General features: G+C 40.4%; 1 protein-coding gene across 1 annotated transcript; it reads left to right on the top strand.

The window, feature by feature from the left end:
- Positions 1-162: 162 nt before the first annotated feature.
- LOC308099296 (histone acetyltransferase KAT7-like) lies at positions 163-24,315 on the top strand. The gene is made up of 15 exons (XM_080448008.1): positions 163-366; positions 6,211-6,361; positions 7,800-8,021; positions 9,458-9,739; positions 10,431-10,513; positions 11,418-11,504; positions 12,005-12,103; positions 12,708-12,818; positions 15,005-15,196; positions 16,203-16,292; positions 16,771-16,911; positions 16,997-17,090; positions 17,353-17,499; positions 19,740-19,846; positions 20,121-24,315. Exons 1-15 carry the CDS (start codon positions 352-354, stop codon positions 20,217-20,219), a joined length of 1,920 nt encoding a protein of 639 aa, XP_080304134.1. The 5' UTR covers positions 163-351; the 3' UTR covers positions 20,220-24,315.

Genomic DNA, 24,315 nt, shown 5'->3' with positions numbered 1-24,315 from the left:
AAAATGTGAATACTTTTTCCACCACTGTACAGTAGACCTCAGTCTATGTTCCAGACCCGGGAGGCGGAACGGTACCTTTTTCACCATCAGACTGTAGTTTTCACACGGACATATTTTGCAACCGGACCTTCAGATTGACTGCGCATGCGCTGTAAACACAGGGAAGTGCGGAGGGAGAATTTGTTGCGCTTTTTATTTTTTTATGTTTTTACAGCTGAGTTGACTAAAGGAGACAACTGTGTTTTCTTTTGGGCTGTTTTTATTAATTAAACATAGGCAGCATTCAGTTGTCCCTACAGCACTGGAACAGTGTTCTACCTAAAGGCGAAGCACTCACTGCACAAGTTAAACATGCCCAGGAGGAAGGTAAGCTAAATGTGTTGCAGGAGGAGGACAGACATTAATGCACATCAACAGCATAACGTCATGGCTAATGTTAGCAGGCGCTAAGCAGAGAGCACAGCTTGTGTGGAAACTTGTAGCTAAGTGCATTATTATTATTATGGGTTTGTTATTGTTTGTCATTAAATGTTTCGATGAATTGAATACACTGGACCCCAATGGAAACAAGCCATATAAGTGCTTTCTCGGGTTTAATAATTTTAGCATCCTTTTGTAAAGAACTGTACTTTCTGTGCTTTTTTTTGGCAAACTGTTAATAAAGTATTAAATCAATCAACCAATCAATCCGAGCAAAACAAAATACTAGTATTTGGTATGATTAATGGCTTGCTGTTGAGTTGTGATTATCCTATAAATGTACACACACACATTATTTAATTGTTATTTCGTTAATGTGGGTTTCGAATGAGTTAGTTGGTGTTTTAGTAACGTTTCATGGGGGTGCAAACAATGCGAAAGGTGAGGAAAATATTTGTGGAAATAATGGTGAATATGGAGCTGGATGCTCTGGCTTTAGATTGTCAGTTGGAAACGGGAACAATCTGTTCTTTGGGGCGGGGTTAGGGTCCGTACCATAACAACCAGTGTTGCCAGATTTTGTGAGAGAAATAAGCAACCAGGTCTATGAAACAAGCCCAAAAGAAGCCACGCTTGATTGATTGAATACTTTATTTAGAAGGTTGCAGAGAAAAAGCACAGGATGTACAGTTTACAATACAAGGTCAACTAAAATGGATCGCTCATGAAAGCCGCGATGGCTTGTTTCAAATGAGATCCTCATGTACTCAATTCATGGAGAATCTTGAATCTTGAACTTGAATTTGAAAATTGCGGATCTGTAAGCTTGAAGATCTGCTCATTTCAAAAACAAAAAAATGTGGTATATTTGGAAGAATTCTGAAACATTCTAACAACGCAAATGCTCCCTGACTGGCATAAAACATTTTCATGAAAATGTTTGAGAGACACTGGTTTAAATAACTAGCTTTTTTTTGTAAGCAAGTCTAAATAAGCTAGTACACTTAAGAATCAAGCCAAAAAAAAAACTCAACCACCAATAATTACAAGCAACTTTACAGAAAAAGAACCCCAAAGTCGCTTATAATAAGCTGACATGGCAACACTGATAACAACGCTGTGATTGGATAAGCCCGGGACACGCTCTTCAGCCATTGGCTGAACAGTCACTCGTCACGCCCCGTCTCTGATGTGACTGGTCGTATGTTAATTAGGGTCCTCCGCTCTTGTTATTGTTGTGAAGTTGTCAAATACGTTTCTTTATATATCTCAAATGTGCAGTTGTGGAAAAAGTACATTTTTTTTTTACTTAAGTAAAAGTATCAATACTGCAATGTAGAAGTACTCTAATACAAGTAAAAGTCAGGAATTCGAAATTTACTTGAGTAACACTACAAAAGGGTTGGTATCAAAATGTGCTTAAAGGGATAGTTCACCCAAAAAATTACTTATTTTCTATCAATTACACACCTCATGAAGCCTTGAATTCATGGCGATTTTTTGTTTTGTCGCATTCCTAAGCCAATACTTTTAAGACTGGCGGAAAGATGCTAATGTGTCCGGTAGGAGAGTTGACACTTTGAGTCTCCTACCGGAGCTGCCGCTGGTCATCGAATTATTGGCTTATTAGGAATGCAACGGAAACAAAAAAATATCCATGAATTCAAGTCTCCATGTGGTGACTTAATCGATAGGAAAAAAAAAGTTATTTTGGGGGTGAACTATCCCTTTAAAGTACCACAAAAAAGTACTCATTATTCAGAATGTCCCATTTCACAAGTTTTCAAATGTATAAAATGTATACAAATATTTTGAAAATAGCAGATCTACAAGCTCACAATGCGTCGTGTTCTCTTAAGCGCATTAGTTCTTGGTATTAAAGGCGGAGTAAAGTGATCACCCATAGCCTGTCTTGTGGCATAGCCATGTGCAGAGGCGTACGGTCATTGGGGCCAACGAGGCCAAGGCCCGGTCTGTGTACCTGCTTAGGGGCATGATCCGCCAGGGGGAAAAAACAAAAAATCAGCATAACAATATTAGCAGCACCTCACCCTATAAGTCGCCTTTCTTTTCAAATGGGGCTCATTTGCATTCTGCCGAATTGTTAATGAGTGGCCATTAGAAAACCAGTTTCACCGTCAAACCGGTTCTCCATTGCGCAGAGACGCGCACCTCTCTCCATTCAGAAATGTAATAGAAGAAGAACCGTCGTCCTGAAACACCCTGCCCCGGGTCTAAACCGTCGGCCTCGGTCCGAAAAAAATGGTGCAGTGTGTTTTGGGACGAGCGTTCCGTTTTCCACCCGGAATGGCTCGGTAATTCTCAATAGACTTATCAGCCGTTGTTGTGCGAACCCCCCCCCCTCCCCCTCGGGGGGAGGGGGGGGGGGGTTAAGATTCTGGCCCGGTCAACGTTAGAATTCACCATACGCCACTGGCCATGTGTAGTATTGGTGGGTTGTATCTGTAACAACAAATGTGCAGGTTTATCAGTATGACAGATGTTAAACAGAAATGTCACAACAGGCTACAAGCCAACTTTTGATACACTCTCATCCAAGACAGTGCAGCATGCATCCACTCAACATTATATGAATTTTGACTTATTTGGTGGACTTATGGTTGATCAATGGTTAGAAGGTTATAAATATCCTCCTGTGTTAAAGTAAAATTACTCCCATTTCGTTAACAGTCCAGTGTATGTTATACTTTATCGTACGAAGGTATCGCACGGCGAAAATAGCCGATCTACAAGTTCACAACGCGTCGCCATCGTGACGCGTTGTCAGCTTGTAGATCAGTTATTTTGGCCACGTGACACGGTCGTACGACGGAGCATATAGCCTACTGGAATTCATTCCACTGCGCAAGCATTGATAGCTCAGCTGTGTTGATGAGACGGTGTCTCAGGCTCATAGCGCTGCTACAGGGACTATTTAATGTCTCAGTGAAAAACTCTTCTCTTTACAGGGAAACGGATAATAGCGAAACATTTTTATTATGAATACAATATACAATATGAATACATTTGGATGTGTTTTGTTGGTAACTGTTGTATAATCGCAATATTACACTCGAGGGTGTGCTTTACCTTACATTATTGGCACTTCTGTGATGCTCGCGGAACTCGGCTAAGCACACCCTCTCGTGTAATATTGCTTAATTCAACACTACTCCCCTCAGAGCAGCGTAGAGCGAGGCGTGCTGCCCTGTTCTGAGTGAGCTGAAGTTTGTCCAAATCCGTTTTTGAAGCACTGGACCAAATTGTTGGGCAATATTCAAGACTGGACAAAATCTTGTAATACAAGTTTAACTGTTGAGCCAGTCAACATTATGTACTCCTCTTCTTATCATTGAAATGTTGCTATTCATTTTACCCACCATTTTGTTAATTTGCATCGACCAAGATGGTGTTTCATCAATAATCACGGCCAACAACTTGGCCTCTTTAACCTGTTCAATAACACACAGCCCATGGGTCATCACACAGCACCTTGCAAAACAAGACTTAGTTCAGGATTAGATCTCAGCATATATCTAGAACCCAGCATAATACTCTTTGTTTTTAAAGCATTCAGCTTTAGGCTATTTTCACTAACCCAGTTAGAAACCAGCATTAACTCGTCTTGCAACAACTTTTTAACAGAAACAGAACTTTCACTTGAGGCATACATTGTAGTGCCATCTGCATATATTTCCATACATGCACTGTTTAGTTAGTACATGTGGTAAATCATTAACACATTTTTTATAAAGCAATGGACCTAGACAACTTCCCTGGGGGACGCCACATTGAGAGGTCACAATCTCTGACAATGTACCATTAAACACTGCACATTAATGCCTGTTGACCAAATAATTCAATAGCACTTTCTTTAAAATGATATGCTGATAACTTCCTGAGCAGCAACTCATGATCTATATTATATCGAATGCTGCGCTAAAGTCCAAAAGCACAGCACCACCATTGACTTCATGTCAATATTTTAAGCCAGTTGTCAGTAAGCGCTGTGAGTGCTGTGCTTGTGGAATAGCCAACCTTATATGCATGCCGACACTCAGTTAATGCTGTATTCTTCAAAGTAACATTGAATTTGTTTGTATATAACTTTCTCCATCAATTTACCTAGCACTGGTAGAATACTCACAGGCCTACTATTTGGACCAGTGAATGGTTCCCTACTGCTTTTTGGCAGTGGAGTAACCGTTGCAAGTTTCTATAGCTGTGGATAAACACAATTTTCAAGACACAAATTAAAGATATGTTTAATCTTGTTTTTTTTATAATTGAATCAGAAAGTCCCCACTAACTGGTAGCATTCTGGTCCCGAATTGTATTTACTTTATTGATGAAAAAATACTTGGCAAAAAAGTAATTTGCTATGTCAACTGGTCTAGTGATTAGAAACTTACCCTCTACCTCTATAAATGAAGGCAGTTTGCCCATTTTATCCGTACCCACAGCTTCATTAAATATTTTCCACTGTTTTTTATGTCATATTGACATTCCTCAAATTTACATTGATAGTGGCGTTTCTTCTTCAGTCTATTAATTTTAGTAATTTTGTTCCGAAGGGCCTGACACTTTTACCAGGTATCAGGGCAGCCAGATGCAATTGCAGACTGCTTACGTAAATCTCTCTCTTTTATAATAATAAAATAAAAAAAAGAAGCCAGGGGGCTTTGATCTTCCTAACAGTACGCTTTTTAATTGGGGTGTGTTCATCACAAATAATTTGAAAATAAGGTTGTAAATATTGTTACAATTCAGGTTTTTCAAATCTTTAACAAAATGATTCTCAGAAATGCCTTATACGTTCTTTTATGAATGATCTTAGGCCCACTTTTGGGCACCTTCGCCCAAAAGTTGTTGCAACTATGACCGGAATTCAAAATTTACTTGAGTGAAAGTACTGGTATCAAAATGTACTTAAAGTACCAAAAGTAGAAAGTACTCATTATGCAGAATGTCCCATTTCACAAGTTTTCAAATGTTTAAAATGTATGCAAATCTTTTGGATATAGCAGATCTACAAGCTCACAATGCGATCCATTGTGAGCTTGTAGATCTGCTATTTTCAAATGGCCGAAATGTATATAGGGCTGAAGTGGTTAGTGTGTTTTGTAATAATAATCCAAATCTACAAAGTAACTAAAGTTGTCAAATAATTATAGTGGAGTAAAAGTACAATATTTGCCTCTGAGATGTAGTGGAGTAGAAGTAAAAGAACTGAAAATTGGACATACCCAAGTAAAGTAAAAATAGCTCAAAATTGTACTTCAGTACTGTACTTGAGTAAATGCACTTAGTTACTTTCCACCACTGTTACCACGGCTACTGTAATAAACATTTTTGTGGGTGTTGTAAATATCTGGGATACTATTTTAAGGCTTTTCTTTAATTTACATCAATGCGTGTATACAATTACGTCAAAACTCATTATACTGTTGGCTAGTAAAGATGATTTCAGTGCACTGAATAGGGAACTGCCACAACACTACACACTGGTTTATTCTATTGACAGCTGCTTGTTTATTGATGAAGTAGCTTAACAGGGTTGTCAAAAGCTGGTGGAATAGGGGATGGTCGTTCCCCCCACGCACCCCACCTCCCAATATGGGATCTTTGTTGAATTATCCAATGGTAATAATAGAATTAAGACACGTTTTTGGGAAGAAAACAAAGACAAAGGACAAATTACTGGAAAATGTATTAAACAAAGCTTAATTGATCAACACTTGAGCTTGGTTAATTCTTTATCTGATTGCTTTTATCTGGTTGTGCTGCCAGAGGACCGCAGGTAGCAGCTCAGAAGGGACGGAAGACTCAGATTTCTCAGCTGACCAGGAGCCAGTTGAGGGTTCAGAGACTAACCAGGCACACAGACGGAGAAACACGCGGCTCACCCGAGCTTCGCTGCGACTTAGTCAAAGCTCACAAGGTACCTATCACTGTTATTGGTCCATTTGGTTACATTTGTAGTGCACTCGCTAACTTACAAATGGAATGGAATTAACACTGAGGATTTTACTGTGTATGTTTTATTTAGCCTGCATTTTGTACTTCTAGATTTTCCTACTACTCTGCTGTGTAATTATACACCAATTTATTTGGATTTTACTTTTAGTTATTTATTTCTACTTATTCTGTAGTGAACTCAAACTTTCTTTTGATCCTACCTTGCACATTCTTTTGCTAGCTCATTTGCTAAACACTATTAACACCTATTAATCAGTTATGCAATTAATAGCTTAATAACAACTTTAACACAGATAGCTTGTAATATAGCCTAAGTATACAATTTGATATAGTGATTTACAAACATCCGGAGAGTAATGCACCTCCACAGCAAGGGGGTTTAAACCTGACTTTAAAGCAGAAGCCATTGTATACAGGCAGGCATGCAGCATGAATGAACAGTGGCAACCTGACCATCCCCCACGTGACCTCTTTAGGCTCTGGCTGTCAGAGGAGATTTACAACAGTCGAGTGACACAGTTTCCTTTTCCTTTTGTTATTGAACGAAGCTGGCTTGTTCTGGTCTAAAGTGGGATTATAAGCAGTGGCGCGCACACACACACACACACACACACACACACACACACACACACACACACACACACTCTCACACTCTCACACACTCTCACACTCTCACACACACACACACACACACACACACACACAAACAAACATCTAGTTTAGTGGTCCTTTTCCTCTACAATGTCTACATAACTCCTGGCGTAGCTTGCAAAGCGGAGCATGTGCTGTCTCTGCTTTGAATGGCTAACGTCACCAATGTCTGGAAACTTATTGGGTTAAGCTAACTCTTTGTTTTGCGTTTGTGCAATCCTACAAGCAACCCAGGAAGGAAAATATCACTCCGTCTCTCCATGGTGATGAATGCTGTGAAAATCAACAGGCATTGTAGATTAGACATTAGACAAACTTAACCAGCCTCAGCCAACATAAAGCAGCACTGGGCTGGTGGCTGCTGTCATTTTTCCAACCTTCCCTTCCAACGTTCCCCCAATTTTACCTACAGAACAAGAAAAATTATCAATATATCTCAGAACTCAGTGATGTAATGCTCTTTCAAGCACTCTTATAGCGTTTTACATTTTAAGGACATGCTGTCTGCCAGTTTACACAATTTATGATATGAATAAATGCTTCTAGGATCAGGTTACCTTTATAAAGTTCAGCCTTGGAAACTTGGAAATCTGATTTGATGTCAACCACAATCATATTTTCCCTATAAAAGCGTCTGCAAAATGAATGTAATGTAATCTCTATCTATCTCTCTCTCTCTCTCTCTCTACACACACTCAAACACATAATGTGTGCTAATTATAATATGTGGGTTTAATCCATCTTCCTAGATACCTGCAGCCCAGTGCAGGAGAACAGCTCACCAGTGACATTAGGTCCAGAGGAAGGAGTGAACTCGGCACCAGAAGCAACAGCAGCAGCTACTGCAGCAGCATCAGTGTTCTCCTCGGGCCGCAGGGTCACACGCAGCCAGCAGGGGGCATCAAACACCACACCCAAGAAATACCCTCTCAGACAGAGCAGGTCATCTGGATCTGACACAGAGAATAATGGTGAGAAGGGATAGAGAAATGGAGGGAGTAGGGGACAAAAAAAGAGGAGAGAAGGAAAAGGAGGAAGAATATTTTACATAATATAAAGAGCATAATAGAGCAGGAAGATTGATGAAAAGGTATTGTGGACGTATTGTCCCGTTAGGGTGTTTTTGAATAGATTATTTTTGTGGAAGAGAGGTGGAGAAAGAAGACCGGGATGATAGCCCCAAGCTCAGTTGATAGGAAATTAAAGATATAATTGGGGTAAAGCAGATATAGGAGTGGATAAGGTCCATGGCGATCACCAGAGCTTCTCTGCATCGGTTTGCTTACGTCACTTCTTTTGACCATTACCTCCTCGCCCTGTCTACAGTGCTACTGTGCTGCTCATGTTATTAGGTCTATATATTATCCCCTCGCGTCCAGAGCAAGATCAAGACTAATGGGTCTACAATCCATCCTGGTTGGACCTGTGTGCTGTTCTACCTCCACGCCTGGAGAATCATGTTCCTTATTTGCTGACATCCTAAACATAGTATCTATTAAATGTCAGGACATTTGGGGGACCCGAGGAGTGTTAAAGGCTTCAGATTGTCCAGTATACATATTTATTTCCTTACTGTGGAACTGAATGTTAGCAATAATGCCTGAGACAGTGGGCTTTGCTGTGATAAATAATGGATACAGCGGTGATGCAATAAGTGTGAGACACTGCTGACTGGGTACAGTTAGTAGTGCAGAATTACCCATAATCACTGTAAAGAACGTCCTCAAAGGTTTTATGACATAAAAACACAAAAAAAGAAAACAGTCTTCAAAGGATATGTACTTACAGAACATCTTTCTTCAAAGTACAAACATTGCAAATGCTCCCTGGTTACTCAAGTCTCCACATATAGTATAGCCATGTTTTACAGGAATTACTACCAGTATGTTGGGAACTTGGGACACATTTTTGACTCTGTTGAAACTACCTGTTACCATGATTTGAGATAATAGTGTTGCCAAGCGGCAGTGGTTTCTTCAAAATAGGAAAAATCTATATATGTTTTTTTTATAGTTTAAATCTTGTCAGATGACAAGCAGTTATTGTCTTATTTTCTTTATATTTTAGACTGTTCAGATGTGCCCATTAGAAATGATTGTTGCTGTTGTGAGCATGGCTAATGTTCTGCAGCGTATATGTTCTATTGTTCTCAGTATCTTTCAGAACCTGCCTGTTTAAAATACCATGATCTTCTATGGTCTAGTAGTGCAACAACAGCCAGTGTTAATTTAGCAGCAGACAGTGGTCATTGCATAGATTTAAGGCAACACGTGCCGGCGCTATGGTTCATTCTATACGTGTTAGTTTTTGTCATTAGCTGAATCAGTGCCTACAAGGACTAGCATGGAAACACTACATTGATTAACAGTATGAACATTCGTCCCTCCCTTCCTTATTGGCTTGTCAGATTTGAAACAAGGGGCGGAGCAGGACGAGACCCCGCCCCGCACGCCAACGGGCAACGCTCCGTCCTCGGAGTCCGACATCGAGGTGTCCAGCCCTAGCAACGATCTCGCCTCTCCCAGCAACGACAACGTTGTTTCCCAAGAGGAAGACGAGCGGTTGGCCAAGGAGCTGTCCCTCAAAGAGGCCGCCGCCCACGACCTCTCCCACCGGCCCAAACGGCGCCGCTTCCATGAAAGCTACAACTTCAACATGAAGTGTCCCACGCCCGGATGCAACTCCCTGGGTAAGGATGCAAACGCACAAATCATTGCTGTCGGGCAGAAACCTTGTATGTCCATATTTATGCCTACTTTGTCATATGACAGTGTTGTGCAATAGTATAGAAAACATCTGATCTACAATCTCACAATGTGTCACGACGTGGTTGTGAGATTGTAAATCTGTCTGTATTACAATTTTTTAACCAATGACAAATATTAACAAGAGCTTGTGATAAATAATAACTACATTGGATCCATTCCAATTGGATCCATGAAAGGGGGGCATTTGCTAGATGTGAAATGGTGTCATTTCACACCTGGGTGGCAATTAAATGGTGGAAATTCAGTGGAGACAAAGAGGCAAATCAGGCACGACAATGGGGGGGAAAAAAGACTGCAGGGAAAGATCAGGGAAGTGTGAAGAGGTCGGGTCGGGTGTCACGTCTGTACATGTAAACAACGCTCTGAATGAAACACAGTGGTTAACGGTGAATTACTACGCAGCTGTTGTGGTTGGTGGGCTGTGCACCCTTGGCCTTAAAGCACACAGTCATGTTTCCACCACTTTCTCTTTAGTAATCTCTGTCTCTCTCTCTCTCTCTCTCTCTCTTTCTCTCTCTCTCTCTCTCTGTCTCTGTCTCTGTCTCTCTCTCTCTCTCTCTCTCATATTTTCCTCATCTCCTCTTGTTTTCATTTCTTCCCTCACTCTCTCAGGTCATCTAACAGGGAGACATGAGAGACATTTCTCCATATCTGGCTGTCCTCTCTACCACAACCTGTCTGTAGATGAATGCAAGGTAACCCCCCCGCCCCCCCCCCCCCCCCACACACACACACACACACCATTGAAAGCAATGGGCAGAGCCTACCAAAGCTGCATATTAGCTTGGTAGCTCTCCGTTGGTTTAAATGGCCAATGCTACTGTTGTGAAGAATAGTTACTACATACGAAAATGAGCTCTTAACACATTGAGTGCCAAAAACGTAATATTAAGTTTTTGAAAATACACCCGTGGAGTGCCATAAATATTGTAATTTTTCCACAAGAGGGCGCTCTAACGCAACTCAGGAATGATCCTAGGACCCTTTAAAAGGGAATAGACGGATGTGACGTCATCCCGAAAAAACGGACATGCATCCACCCCAATGATGGGATCTTGAGAAAAAGGTCCATATCCCCATAGCTTTTTTTTGTGGTCAAACCAGCCATTTTCGACGGCCGATCTCTACAACGGCGTATCGCGGTAGAAATGTTATTGATCCAATTGTTAGTCGGGACCCTTGGCCATCGCCCAGATACCGTTTGTTTACATCCGGGTCCTCGTTGTGGCTTCTGCAGCTCTCAAAAGATCGCCAATAAACGCTGGCACTGGCTGTACCCCTGTTTTAAAAAAAACTCTGGCACTCAATGTGTTAACTGCAGACATAATGAGACGAGAGAGACAAACGTTGACGCACCCAAAAAGAATCAGGCAAGTTGATTATGATGTTGACATACAGTAATGCCAACGACATTTCTCTACGTTAAATGAATACTGAGAATGTTGCTGTGTGGTGAGGGGTAAAAAGCCAACGCATTTAAATAAAACACGTCTAAATGTCACAGTGGCAACAGTGGCCAGGTAGGTGTTTATGCCGGGGGGGAAATGTGGTGTGACTTGGAGGTGTGGCGTGCATTGAAACGTGTCGGTGTTTGGACAGGGCAAGGCATCATCGCGAGAGAAACAGGTGGAAGAGCGGACGCTGTCTCACCGCCAGGACGAGAACAGACACGCCACACGGAACCAGGTAATGCACACATACAGTATATGCACACAAAAACAGACATGAAGAGCACACTTGTGTGAACAAATATTCTATACACCTGCCACTGCATGAGTACACAAATAGATGCATTACAGAGTACTACAGACATACACAGAAACCTAAATCTATAAATAAACATGGCTCCATGTTGACAGAAAAATGCATCCACATACCCACACACACACAAATAACCGAGCATGCACCCCGCTTACACAGAATCTTAAACGCGATGCGACATATGTACCGACACATGCACTGAGAGTAACGCAGATTAGGGTTCACTTGTTAGAGCTACCTAAAGTAGATCTAAAGGAGAAAAAGAGACAGAAGCAGTTAGATGGATTGTTTAAGAGGAAGCACAATGTAATATTGTGCAGAATTTTCTGACGAGTGACCTCGAATTATCTGCAATGTAGCCCTTAATGCACTTAATGCTTAAAAGCTTGGTATTTGTTTTGCACTTGCTCGCATGCATGTGTCAGGCCCCTACAGAGCGTCAGCTGCGCTACAAGGAGAAGGTGACAGAGCTGAGGAGGAAGAGAAACACTGGTCTGAACAAAGAGCAGAAGGAATCATACATGGTGAGTGGAAGGAGAGAGGGAACATATATTCTGCTCAGATATACCTTGGTGCAATAATTACTACATCATGTGACCCAGAGGTTCCAGTAGCTGCAGGGTTCATTCCAACCCAACACTTTCCTTGTTGGGTTGGAGGGATCATGTATTTTTGTTGGACAACCTGGAATTTACTACCGCCGCAGGTTCCCACTACAGGTTCCAAATGAAGTTTTGCAATTATTTTGGATACATCTAGAAAATAAGCACTTTAATAAAGGAGGCTTATTATATTAACATGTTTCAGTCAAAAAGAAAATCAACACACATTTTGCGGAAAATAATATATGATTATTGAGTTTATTAGGATCCCCATTAGCTGCTGCATAACAGCCGCTAATCTTCCTGGGGTCCACACACACATAATATTATGTGTAAAAAGCACATAATGGGCCACAGTACGGATCATAGAACATGTGTGATTTAGTTTACTTAATCGGCAATGAGTTGCAAAAGTTAAATAAAAAAGCATCAATTATAAACTCACTCAAACACATCTCCTCCATCCCCTCCACCGTTTCCTTCTCTCACATCCTGTGTGTTGTGTCATTCTGCACCTGTCCACCAGGAGCACCGTCAGAGCCACGGAACGAGCCGGGAGCCTCTTCTTGAGAACATCACCAGTGATTATGACCTGGAGCTGTTCAGGAAAGCCCAGGCACGTGCCTCGGACGACCTTGTAAGAGAGAAAACTCATCTCCATCCTCATCCTTCCCTCGTTCTCTTCTTTTACCCCTTCCTCGATTCCTCTCTCTCTTTGTTCTCCTCTGCCCGTTGCTCCTGTTCTTTTTCTTCTTTCTGCCCTACTTCCCCCTTCTTCTCTTCTGCATTTACATACATTTTAGGCATTTGTCTGCTCTGGTCAGGAGCGACGTATGATGAGTGAACAGGTAGGGGCTGTGGTGTCTTGCTCAAGGACACATCGGCAGGACACTTCTTTCAGCCATTTAGGATTGAAACTATAAGCATCTTTTTTTCTTCAGTTCTTCAGAAGTATAGTTCATTTCTCTCTACAGTATTCACTCATCTGTTGTTCCAACTGTTTATTTGTATGTCCCCTCATAGAAATCCATCCTTCATCTAGTGTCATGCCAGTTCTGTATATTTTTACAAAGTGTTTTTTGTTAAGTTTAGTTTTTTGCTTCTGATGGGGCTCTGTGTAGTTATTCTGATTGGCTACAGTGAGGGTGTACCTTTTTATTGATATTTTACTAGGCTTGTCTTTGTGGGTGGTTTTACCAGTGGCATAAGGTGTGTAAGTTTCCACCAGTGTAATTTTCTCCATAAATTCCCTGCCATCATTTAAAAAAAATTACATTACTATTTTCTCTCACGCTGACATTTATATGCAACACCATGCGTGACCAATGACACTGTGAAAAGGTTATCCTTAAACAATAATATTTCTATCATACGGAAGTTGAGCAGGGGTTTTGGTTATACGCTGCTAAAATAACCATTTGCAGTGTTTTTGTACTGTGCGGTTCTATGAAAAACATGAACGGGAAAAAGGTATTACGTCCACAAGCCTGTGCTGCTCTCTGTCTAGTGAGTGTAATACACCCATTGATTAACTCATTGACTGCCAGAGTTAAAACCTCGTTCATAGCAGCCCTTGCCAGCGATTTTCGTGTTTTTTTGTTTCGTTATTTTGTTATTTAATTCACATCTAGAAAGTCTACCTTGACACTTGAATCGTTTTGATCGTTCCACCACTAGAGGGCAGCACATACCAAGCTTGATCGCCTCTCGATCACACTCGCCCCCTCCCAGACCCACTCACACAGTGAAACACATGAACCGGAAGTGAAATGCCTCAGATTCTGTTATCGGCGAAAATTACTTTGTGATCCACAACGGGGATGACTGTTCGTCACCCAGACCATAGATTATAGGAGGGGAGGTCTCCGATCGCTTTTCATAGCGTGTGAAAAACCGTTTGTTTCCCTATTATGGTCGAAAATGACTGGGGGGAAAAATGTAAAACCGAAAACGGAACCCAAGTCATGGAACCGGATGCAGTGGTGGTTGAAGTAAGTGGAACCCGAAACTTAGCCTGATTCATAACAGAATAGCGTGATCAGAGCATAAAGATCAATAAAGACGTTAGATCGCATTAATGCGATCCTGGCGGCCAAGCGCGCTATTTATTAGATCGCGTTAATGCGATAATGGCGGCCAATGAGTTAACAGAAGCAAATTGAAAACGGATATGCTCTGCGTGCGTGCGTGCGTGTAGTGTCCAACGGCCATAATGACAAAACTCTGTGTTACGGGTGTTGATGGAAAAAGTTGCACCGTTGTGAACATTTTCCCATTGTGACGAGCCGTAATCCAAATTTACCATATACTTGTTGTGTTGCTTGCTGAAAATCTTGAAAATGTGTTATTTATTGGTAAATGATACCATCGTGTAAGTATAAATTAGGATTGCGTTTGTACCTCCGGTGAGGTTCTACCTCCGGTAAGGTTTTACCTCTGCTGAAGTTCTACCTTCACTGTGGTACTACCTTCACTCTGGGTTTTCCGCCGCGGATGCCCTACCGGTGTACTCTTAGGGTCTTATGGACCTTTTTGTTTTCTCATCATCGCGTTCTCTCCTTTTCCTCTCCTCCCTCTCTTACCCTCTTCAATCCCATTTTCTTCTTTAACCCCTCATCCTGTCATTCTCCTTTCCTCTCCCTTGTAATTGTTCACCCCCCATTCCTCCTTCACTCCTCTCCTATTACACCTCATCCTCCTCTTTCATCTCATCTGTCCTACATGTACCTGTACCAACTCCTCTTGTCCTCCCACCTCCCCACCCCTTCTCTCTCCTGCTTTGCTTCTCCTTCATTGCTCCTACTCCTACCACCACTCTTACAGGATAAGCTTCGTCTGACAGGCCAGGTGGCGGAGGGCAGCAACATGATCAAGACCATCGTGTTTGGACGCTATGAGCTGGACACATGGTATCACTCCCCGTACCCAGAGGAGTACGCCCGCCTGGGGAGGCTCTACATGTGCGAGTTCTGTCTCAAGTACATGAAGAGCCAAACCATTCTGCGCAGACACATGGTGAGACGGCCTTTTAATGTGTGCAATCACATTGTCTGTTTTTTGTTTTTACATACTCAGCTGTTACCTTTTAGTTTCAGTTCTGAAATTGAGCTATGTTCTATGATGTATAGAGTTTGATTTCAAGTACACAGGCAGTTTCCACTTGTATAGCATATGAACTGCATCAAACTGGCCAGGTTATAGAGTTTCCAGAGTCAAGTAAGAGAGAAACAATAAAGGATCACATGTGACTCTATCTACAAAGTTACCACACAGACGACATTGGAGATGTTTATAACTGCTAAAATACTAGGCCTGTCCCCGACTAAGGATTTGTATAGTCGAATCTGATTGGCGACTAATTGCCAATAGTCGACTGGCAGTCGACTAAGGACTTTTTTTTGCATGATTCGACTGAGATTGGCAGTCGAATCAGTCTGATTCGACTGCCAATCTCTCAGTCAAATCATGCAAAAAATATGTTATGTAATAGAGGAACATTCCATTTGGCTGTAGGGGTGCTTAGTGTCTGATTTAACATAATACTATTGGTTTCTCCCAATAAATTATGATGTATATCCTATTTTTTTTGTTTTTATATATATTTTGTTTATAATTCAACTAAGAGATAGGCAGTCGACTCAGACACCCCTCGACTAATTCGTCGACTATTCGACTATTAGAGGTCAGGCCTATAAAATACAGATGTTTTTGTATGCATGCCTTGATGCCTAATTTATGCTCCGTTGTACAGACTGAAAACAAATAAGCAGACACTCACGTCCGTGATGCGTTGTGAGCTTATAGATCAGCTATTAGGTTGTAGATCAGCTTATAGATCGGCTATTTGTCGCGTGTGACACTGACGTACGTACGACCAAGTACAGTCTCCGCTCTGACGATCTCAATTGAGAAAACTACAGACAGTGATTAGCCGTCTCCCATTCATAGACTCAGACTGCGAAGCAAGATGGTACAGAGCCCACATTGATCTGCTCTCACACTCTGTTCATCTTCCCTCAAGGCCAAGTGTGTGTGGAAACACCCTCCAGGAGATGAGATCTACCGAAAGAGTAACATCTCTGTCTTTGAAGTGGATGGCAAGAAGAACAAGGTGAGAGAGTGCCACTGAGAGTAATGAATACAACACAGTAAATAAATAAATATGCGAAAATATCAATAGGGTTTTGATTAAAAAAAGCATAGTATTAAGTCTGTACAACGTAAAATGCCTTACAGTGCCCTTTCAGAAATGTCAGAATTAACCAGCATGGCTAATGAATAAAGCAGGGTCACATGGTCAAGGAGGAACTTTATCAGTAGATTTCGTCCAATGTGGATAGATTATTTTAGATTATGTAAGGCCATACTCCCAGTTCCTTTATGGTCATAACGCTCTATTCCAGCCCTTACTGTAGCTGAGTTGACTGATCACGTGGATGTTAAGGGCCGTCCACATCAAGCACTATAATTATAAATATTATTTTAAAATGTATTTGAACTCAAATGGACGGCAGTGTCCACATAACTGATCGTTAATAGTTACAGTGCTTGGTGGGGAAGGCTCTATGATACCCTATGTTTGTCCATAGATCTATTGTCAGAACCTGTGCCTGTTGGCCAAACTCTTCCTGGACCACAAGACCCTGTATTATGATGTGGAACCTTTCCTATTCTATGTCATGACTGAGGCTGACAACACTGGATGCCACCTGGTCGGCTACTTCTCCAAGGTAGAAACACATATTTTATTGTGTAGATATAAATGAGGGGTAAGAGTGGCTGTTAAAGGTAACTTGATATGTGTGTGTTCTGTAGGAGAAGAACTCATTCCTCAACTACAATGTTTCCTGTATCCTCACCATGCCACAGTACATGAGGCAGGGCTACGGCAAGATGCTCATAGATTTCAGTAAGTAGAAGCACTGGTGTTTTAAGGTGTTTGTATGAGTCTCTCTGGATTATTTGGCATCCTTGGTGCGTGTTCAGCAATTTTGCCGTTAGATGTTTAAATTTTAGATCATCTTGATCTAAAAGATGATCTGGGTCTAAATCCGATCTCTCCTACTAGGTGAAGAAAATGGAAGAAAGAATATGAATAATGAAATTAAAATACAATACAACATTTATAACCCAACCCAAAACCCTATTGCCTATGTGCTCTGTCCTGCCAGGTTACCTGCTGTCCAAGGTGGAGGAGAAGGTTGGCTCGCCTGAAAGACCCCTATCTGACCTGGGCCTCATCAGCTACCGTAGTTACTGGAAGGAAGTGCTTCTGCGTTACCTCAACATGTTCCAGGGCAAAGAGATCTCCATCAAAGGTCTGTCAATAGCTACACTTTGGTTGTCGTCAGGTGGTGTGTCTGGCTGTGTGTCATCTCTTCTCTGTCGTCAGTTGTGGTTGCTAGATAGGGATGAGCCAAGATGGGGTGATGCAAGTTCAATTTAAATGGTTGGAGGAATGTAAGTTTGTTGTGTACGTGTTTGCATTTATGTTTGGTTCTGGATGTGTGTATTTTGGATTGTATTTATACTTGTTTGGGTGTGTGTCTGCCTGTGGCTAGTGAAGGTAGTAGCTCTCTAGCCACAGTTCTTTTCTTTCATCATTGCAATTCCTTTATTCTTCCTGTCCCTGTCGCCATCTCTGTGCCGACTCGAAAGAAAATCACACGTGATCCCTCTTGAACTTGCTCCTAAACATCTACTCAGTCTCTTTCTCTCCTTCTCTCTTGTTTCTCCTCTTTCATTTAGGCTTTCCTTTACTTTGTAGCCTATCTCCCTGCAAGCCACAACTCTCACAGGCACTCTGTGTCTTGTTTTGAAATAGTTGGGTCTTGAATTATATGTGTTGAGGTCTTAAATAAAAAGCATTGAACCCTGATATTGAATGAGAGACAGAAAAAATAGCCTGAGAGAAGCAGAGAGAGAGAGAGAATGCCATGTGGTAGAGGTTGTAGGTTGGATTTAATTCCAATAAACGACATCACAGGCATAGCAGGACCACATTGGGGCTGCAACTCTCGGTTATTTTAGCTTTGATTCAATCGATTCCTTTAAAATATGTATATATTTAAAATATTGTATATATCAATGAATCAAGGTGGGAAAATTCAAATTTTCTTTTTTATCATTATTAGCTAAATCGATTAGTCTAATCTCTAATACCTCTTCAGCCCTATTTTATACTTCATCATACAATGTCATACAGTGTCTTGCAAATGGTGTCTTGCTATTTTCACTTTTTTTTTACAAAATTTGGAAGACTAAATTAAATGAAAATATTTCCCCCCAGAATCGATAATTTTAGTATTGGAAAAATAGAACAAAAGACAGGAAATAGAAAAGGGCAACACTGACAATATAAAATGTATTCCCCTATCCTCTATATCCTGATTAGCGGCTACGCAATGGTGGCATAACCAAAGTAAATCTGTGAATGTAGAGTGGGTCCTTTGTTTAAGATCAATGGAAGGGAAATGAAAGATTATACATTTTGATTGACTAATTGTGGCTCTTGCTGCCATAATCACCCCCCCCCCCTCCACACACACACCAACTGTTTCCAGAGTATTCACACTGTTCATAGAACACTAGCATCACAGTTATTATGCTAATGTCCTCATACTGAAGACAGTAATGCGTATGCATATGTTCTACACAAATTCTAGATAATTTAAAAAATGTAATTATTATAGTAGCTAGAATCTAATTATCTCTCAACCATGCTGGAGACACAGAGATTTGCAAAAGACACAGCCTTCTAAACGAGTTGCAACTCTACTAATCTGATTCTATGCCATCATCATCAGACCCAGAGAGATTTAGAAGGACACAACACACTACTCAGCGGGTGTAGCCAGAAACGTTAAGTTGTAAAGTTCACACTGCAGAATACTGTTCCAACTTGACCTATACGCATTGTACCACGTTCTAGCTGTAGAGGCTAGGCAAAGAAAATACATTGTATTTAGTTGTGCTCCTAACACCATACACCATAGATATAAAAGTTGAGACTTCTGTGTTTACTGCCATTTACTTTGACACTTATTTTATTCCTATGGATATATAGCATAACCAATGCATTGCAGTTGAGCAGACATTTCATATTTCATATTTTTTCCCCCCATAAATTAATGCCCTATTTTCTACTTTGTCGTATGACAGTGTCGCGTAAAAGTAGCGATAATAGCCAGTCTACAAGCTAAGTAGACCTGCTATTTTAGCTACACATTTTGAAAGTCATTATCTTCCAATCAACCAATGAAAAGTATTAACAAGAACTTGTGACTAAATAATGACTACATTGAATCCATTGGAACACAGAGGAATTACAGCCTTAATTCTTCTCCATAATTGTGTAATATAAAAATGTAAGCACAGCATTGGATTCAATGGAAATGTCCATTCTACACTGTCAATTCTATACCGTCAATATTGTCTCCTCAGAGAACACGTGAACATTCTACAACCCTCTGACAACATTCAAATCGTTTTTTCGCAGTCCCAGTTCCATCAGCCTGATTTCCTGGCTCTCATGTTCTTGTTGCTCGTGTTTCCTCAGAGATCAGCCAGGAGACGGCAGTGAACCCAGTGGACATTGTCAGCACACTGCAGTCCCTACAGATGCTCAAATACTGGAAGGGAAAGCACCTGGTCTTAAAGAGACAGGTAGGAAAGGCGGGAACACCATACTTTTAACTAGAGCCGGACCAAAGCCAGATTTCTTTGTGTCTGATGCCGATACCGATTTTGGACAGTCCTAGACTGCCGATGACCAATGTTTTGACCGATATTTTGTCAAAAACTTCAGTTATTTAACCAATTGGTGTCCGATTCAAAGACACAAGCTCACAACGTGTGAAGTTGCGACTCGTTGTGAGCTTGTAGATCGGCAATTGTTTTGATTCTGGACAGAAATGTAAGTAAGTCTTTACTTCTCCAGGACCTCATCGACGACTGGAAAGCCAAGGAGACCAAGCGTGGCAAGAGCAAGACCATCGACCCTGCAGCATTGAAATGGACGCCGCCTAAAGGAACGTAGGGTCGTCCTCTCACAGCCCGACACAAAAAACACACACACTTGTGCGCACACAGTTTGATCCCAACTCACTCCACCCACAGCTCGCACTTCTTGGCAACTACTACTGTCAAACACTTTCCAACAAGGTGCCCTGGGTTCAACACTCACTGTCTAGATCTGATGAGCTTACCTACAACCAATGACTACTGCTTTAGCTCAACCACATATATGTACAATAACTTTGTTCTTTGGTGATTATTAGACAGATAATTGAGAAGTGTTTTAATATGCATACATACAGTATGACTGGAATATCAGACTGATCCATGTATTTAATAAGTAAAATTGCTGTTGGGCAGAAACCTCGTATCTCCATATTTGAACTAGTTGTGTTTTTTTAAAAGTAATGCCCTACTTCAGGGTACATGAGTGTCGCGCAAAAGTAGCAAAAATAGCAGATCTACAAGCTCTACAAGCTCACACATTGTGAGCTTTTGCTATTTTTTCATTTAATTTTGAACATGAAAGTGAAAATGGTTAAGTGTGGCATTGGGTTGTATGCATTTTTAACCAATGAAAAGTATTAACAAGAGCTTGTGACTAAATCATAATTATATTGGATTCATTGGAACACAGATTCTTAGACATGCAAGGTTTCCACCCGACAGCAACGATATGTAAAATCTGAATATACTAGATAGTTCAATGTGGGATGTCTTCCCAGTACACATGGGATAGTTTATTTTGTAGAGTATAGATCCAGAGAGCATCATTACAAGGAGAGGTCAAAGAAGTGAAGTCATGTTACCCAACACAAATGTATCTGTGTTATGACACGTCTGATGTCTGACTAGTATTTGGGAAATAATTTAGTATTTCATAAATCCTCTTTCAATGTGGCTTATCCAGTTGCTAATATAGTTTTAAACTAGGGATGCACCATATTGATATTTTGACTGATATCTGATTATTTGCATGGTCAAATTGACCAATACCAATACATATATCGCATTACAAGTTTCCAATTGGGTTTACCTTACACTTATTATACAGTAACTGTGATTCTGGGTGCAGATGCAGAATTCTAACAAATAGTGCATTCTTATTACCTGATGTATTAGGCTTACTGATACAAACGTTCTTCTCCATAAATAATGATTGTATCTGCAACCTTCATCATCACAAAAGCCCTTTTCAGCTTTACATTCAAACATAAATATTATAAAATCAAAACCGATATTTTCTTGTTATATTGATTCGATACCGATATTGCCGATACCAATATACGGCCGATATATTGGTGCATCCCTATTTTAAACCATCACATTTAGATGAACATAGACAAAACATGTCTAGTATTCTTCTTCTTTTTTCTATGTGATCAGATTTCCTACATCAGTGCCCATTCACTCCTGCGATTCCACTCCCATGTACATTAGAACACAACTCTTGACTTCTCCATCTCAGTTTACCCTTCAATGATGCACGTAGAACCACCAATGTGGTCGGAGCCTCTCATTTCTTATCATAATGAGCCAAACTAATTTTACATTGCAGCACACCCTATTCTAAGACACTTTATTAAGGCAGAGCAGCACCAGACTGCAGCCCGTAATCCAATCTCCGACAGCTGACGTCGAAAAACCTGCTCACTTGTCAAAATGGAGGTGGACAGGGAGTGTTACTGTTGACTCACAGCCGTGTGTTTTGACACACACTGAGCAGCTGGCTATGATTAAACTGTACACTGTAAATCCTCACCCACATGGCCCATTAAGGGTACATGTTTACACTCTCAGTTTGCTGTGTAAAAGGACACATAATAATACATGGTTATTGTGTAGGGTCAGACGTCATGGTCAGGCATAGTCCTTGTGGTGGACACAATATGGGTATCGCGGAAGGGCAGACAAAACCATAGTCCTCTGGTACATGCATGCATGCATACATAAATACAGTACATACAGATGGGTGGGGACAGAAGAAGTTGGTGACACACTTTATAAAAACATCCGGCTGTGACGTTTGTGGCTCTTAGTCCAGAACTGAGGGAAGCATCCCACAAAATGATGTTCTAATATATTTTACATTTGTTTAGTATTGATGGTTTGTCTGAACCCAGAGCACATAACAGTCCAGCTTTTCTCTTGTGTGACACACATATATTATATTAACAGTGTTAACCTAGTTCAGTCAGTCAGACATTCATTCTTTCATTCAGTTTAGCCTGTCAGGAGACAGGAAGCTACAGCTGCCACTGGCCATATTTGGTGAGTGTTTTTGTCATCAGGAAATGATCCCCCCCCCACTGGTTTTGATTTACAGTATGTCTGTTGTTATTTGCACTGTATGTCCTGTTCTGAGTTTTGTTAGTGTGACGATATTTTTGTTTTGTTATTTTAGACGTGTACAATCAATACCTTGTTTGCAAAGCTTTTAAAGGAAAGCATACCCTTAATTACCTTTTTTTTCTCTCTTGACTGACTTTTTTCTTGATTGAAAGAGGTGGCCAAACAATCACAAGATTATTTTCTTAGGGGAGAATCATAATTGCCATTTATTTGGGGTTTTCATGGTGGTTTTGTTTCTAATAATATTTGATCCTGTTTTTCTACCTCTGTTGTTTTACCACTGTTTTTTTGTTTTGTTTTTGTTTTGTATTTTAAGCTAGAATGCCCATGTTTAAGCTTGTTTTGATTTGTTTTGTTTTTAAATAATTTTGTGTCAAAAGTGTGAAAATACGTACTGTAGTTACATTCAGATACAGAAAACTGCCTTTTAAAAGATTTCTTTCTTAAATAAGTTATTTATATTCCTATATGGTACTGAACTGGTTAGGATATAAGAGAGATTGTATTAGACATGTCTGCTCTCTAGGACTGGCTTCCTATGTGAATCTAAAACAAATAATCATAACATTTTAGGGATAAACATCATTCGAAGAGACTCCTTTCTAAAACGTAACAGATGCGAGAAAGTCCAACACAGTCCAACAGCAGACAGCAATTTAAAGTTATACAATGTACCACAATTCTACCACTTCGTTTTTTTCATTATAACCTGTAGTGCTACTGGCATTAAGAGTCATATCACAGGGGGTTAAAAAAAAAGAAGTATCAAATTCTCTTATTTCAAAGAATGTTTCGATCCTTTCTGGATGTTCTTCAGGTTGACCTGAAGAAGCTTAAGATAGAGACTTCAATTTCTGCATTTGTCCATCTGTCCAGTCACCAATGAAGAAACAGAGTTTCGTTGATGCCTACTTGTCTTTTTTATACTGCATATCTTTAGCGGCACATTTTTGGTAGAATGAAGAGGTCTGAGAAATGTATAACTCCTCATATTTAATTTGCTCACAGCTTCCTGGTAGATTTTTGCCCTTCATTCCTAACTTGTTCATAGTCGGAAACGACATCGCCTTCAAATATCATAACGTTGAGAATGTATGCTGAATGTTTCTTTTCTGAACATTTACATACTTCACATGTGTTTTCATTGTTATGTGGTTTAGTTTGTGTGAGTTTATTAACATTGTTTTCGTTCTAATTAAGTGGTCATTTCATCCATCTGTAAATGTGAATTTGTCTGAAGTTGGGTCAAAAAACCTGTGGGAATTATAATACTGTCACGTCACTGAAATGTTGATTTAAAATTGAACAAATAGTTCACAGGTGATACATTTTTATTAATTGCATTATTTTATTTTGTTTGTTTTAAAGGGTATCAATTTCCCATAAGAGTTTACTACAGTTAGTGTAAACACTTGCAGTATGTTTACTTGGAGTGCATGGAGTACTGCTGCCATTTAATAAGTGCTTTTTGCAAGGAGCGGGTCAAAGCATCGGCTTACTGCAGAGATTTATCTGATATGTATGTCAATCAAAATTCCTCCTTTAATGTTTCTCTTCTGGGAAGAGAAAACAAAGCGTTTCATTCCAAAGCAAATCAAAACCTGACTAACATTTTAAATGTTGAAAATATATAGACCCAAAGGTATTATTTGTCACATTCTATCTTTACTAAAAACAAAACAATAGAATTTTGTGCCGCTCTTGCATAACTTGTAAACTCCATAACTGTTAAGAAAATACATATGTATGTGGACCGCTTTCACAGA

The sequence above is a fragment of the Gymnoscopelus braueri genome, assembly GCF_963280865.1.
Source record: "Gymnoscopelus braueri genome assembly, chromosome: 13".
In the NCBI taxonomy this organism is placed as follows: domain Eukaryota; kingdom Metazoa; phylum Chordata; class Actinopteri; order Myctophiformes; family Myctophidae; genus Gymnoscopelus; species Gymnoscopelus braueri.
The sequence above is the reverse complement of the archived record's forward strand: the minus strand, read 5'-3'. Positions and strand labels throughout refer to the sequence as shown.

Coding starts and splice junctions, on each gene's coding strand:
- LOC308099296 (XM_080448008.1), top strand. Junction 16,293..16,770: donor TGGATGGCAAGAAGAACAAG/GTGAGAGAGTGC, acceptor GTTTGTCCATAG/ATCTATTGTCAGAACCTGTG. Junction 19,847..20,120: donor ACCTGGTCTTAAAGAGACAG/GTAGGAAAGGCG, acceptor TTACTTCTCCAG/GACCTCATCGACGACTGGAA.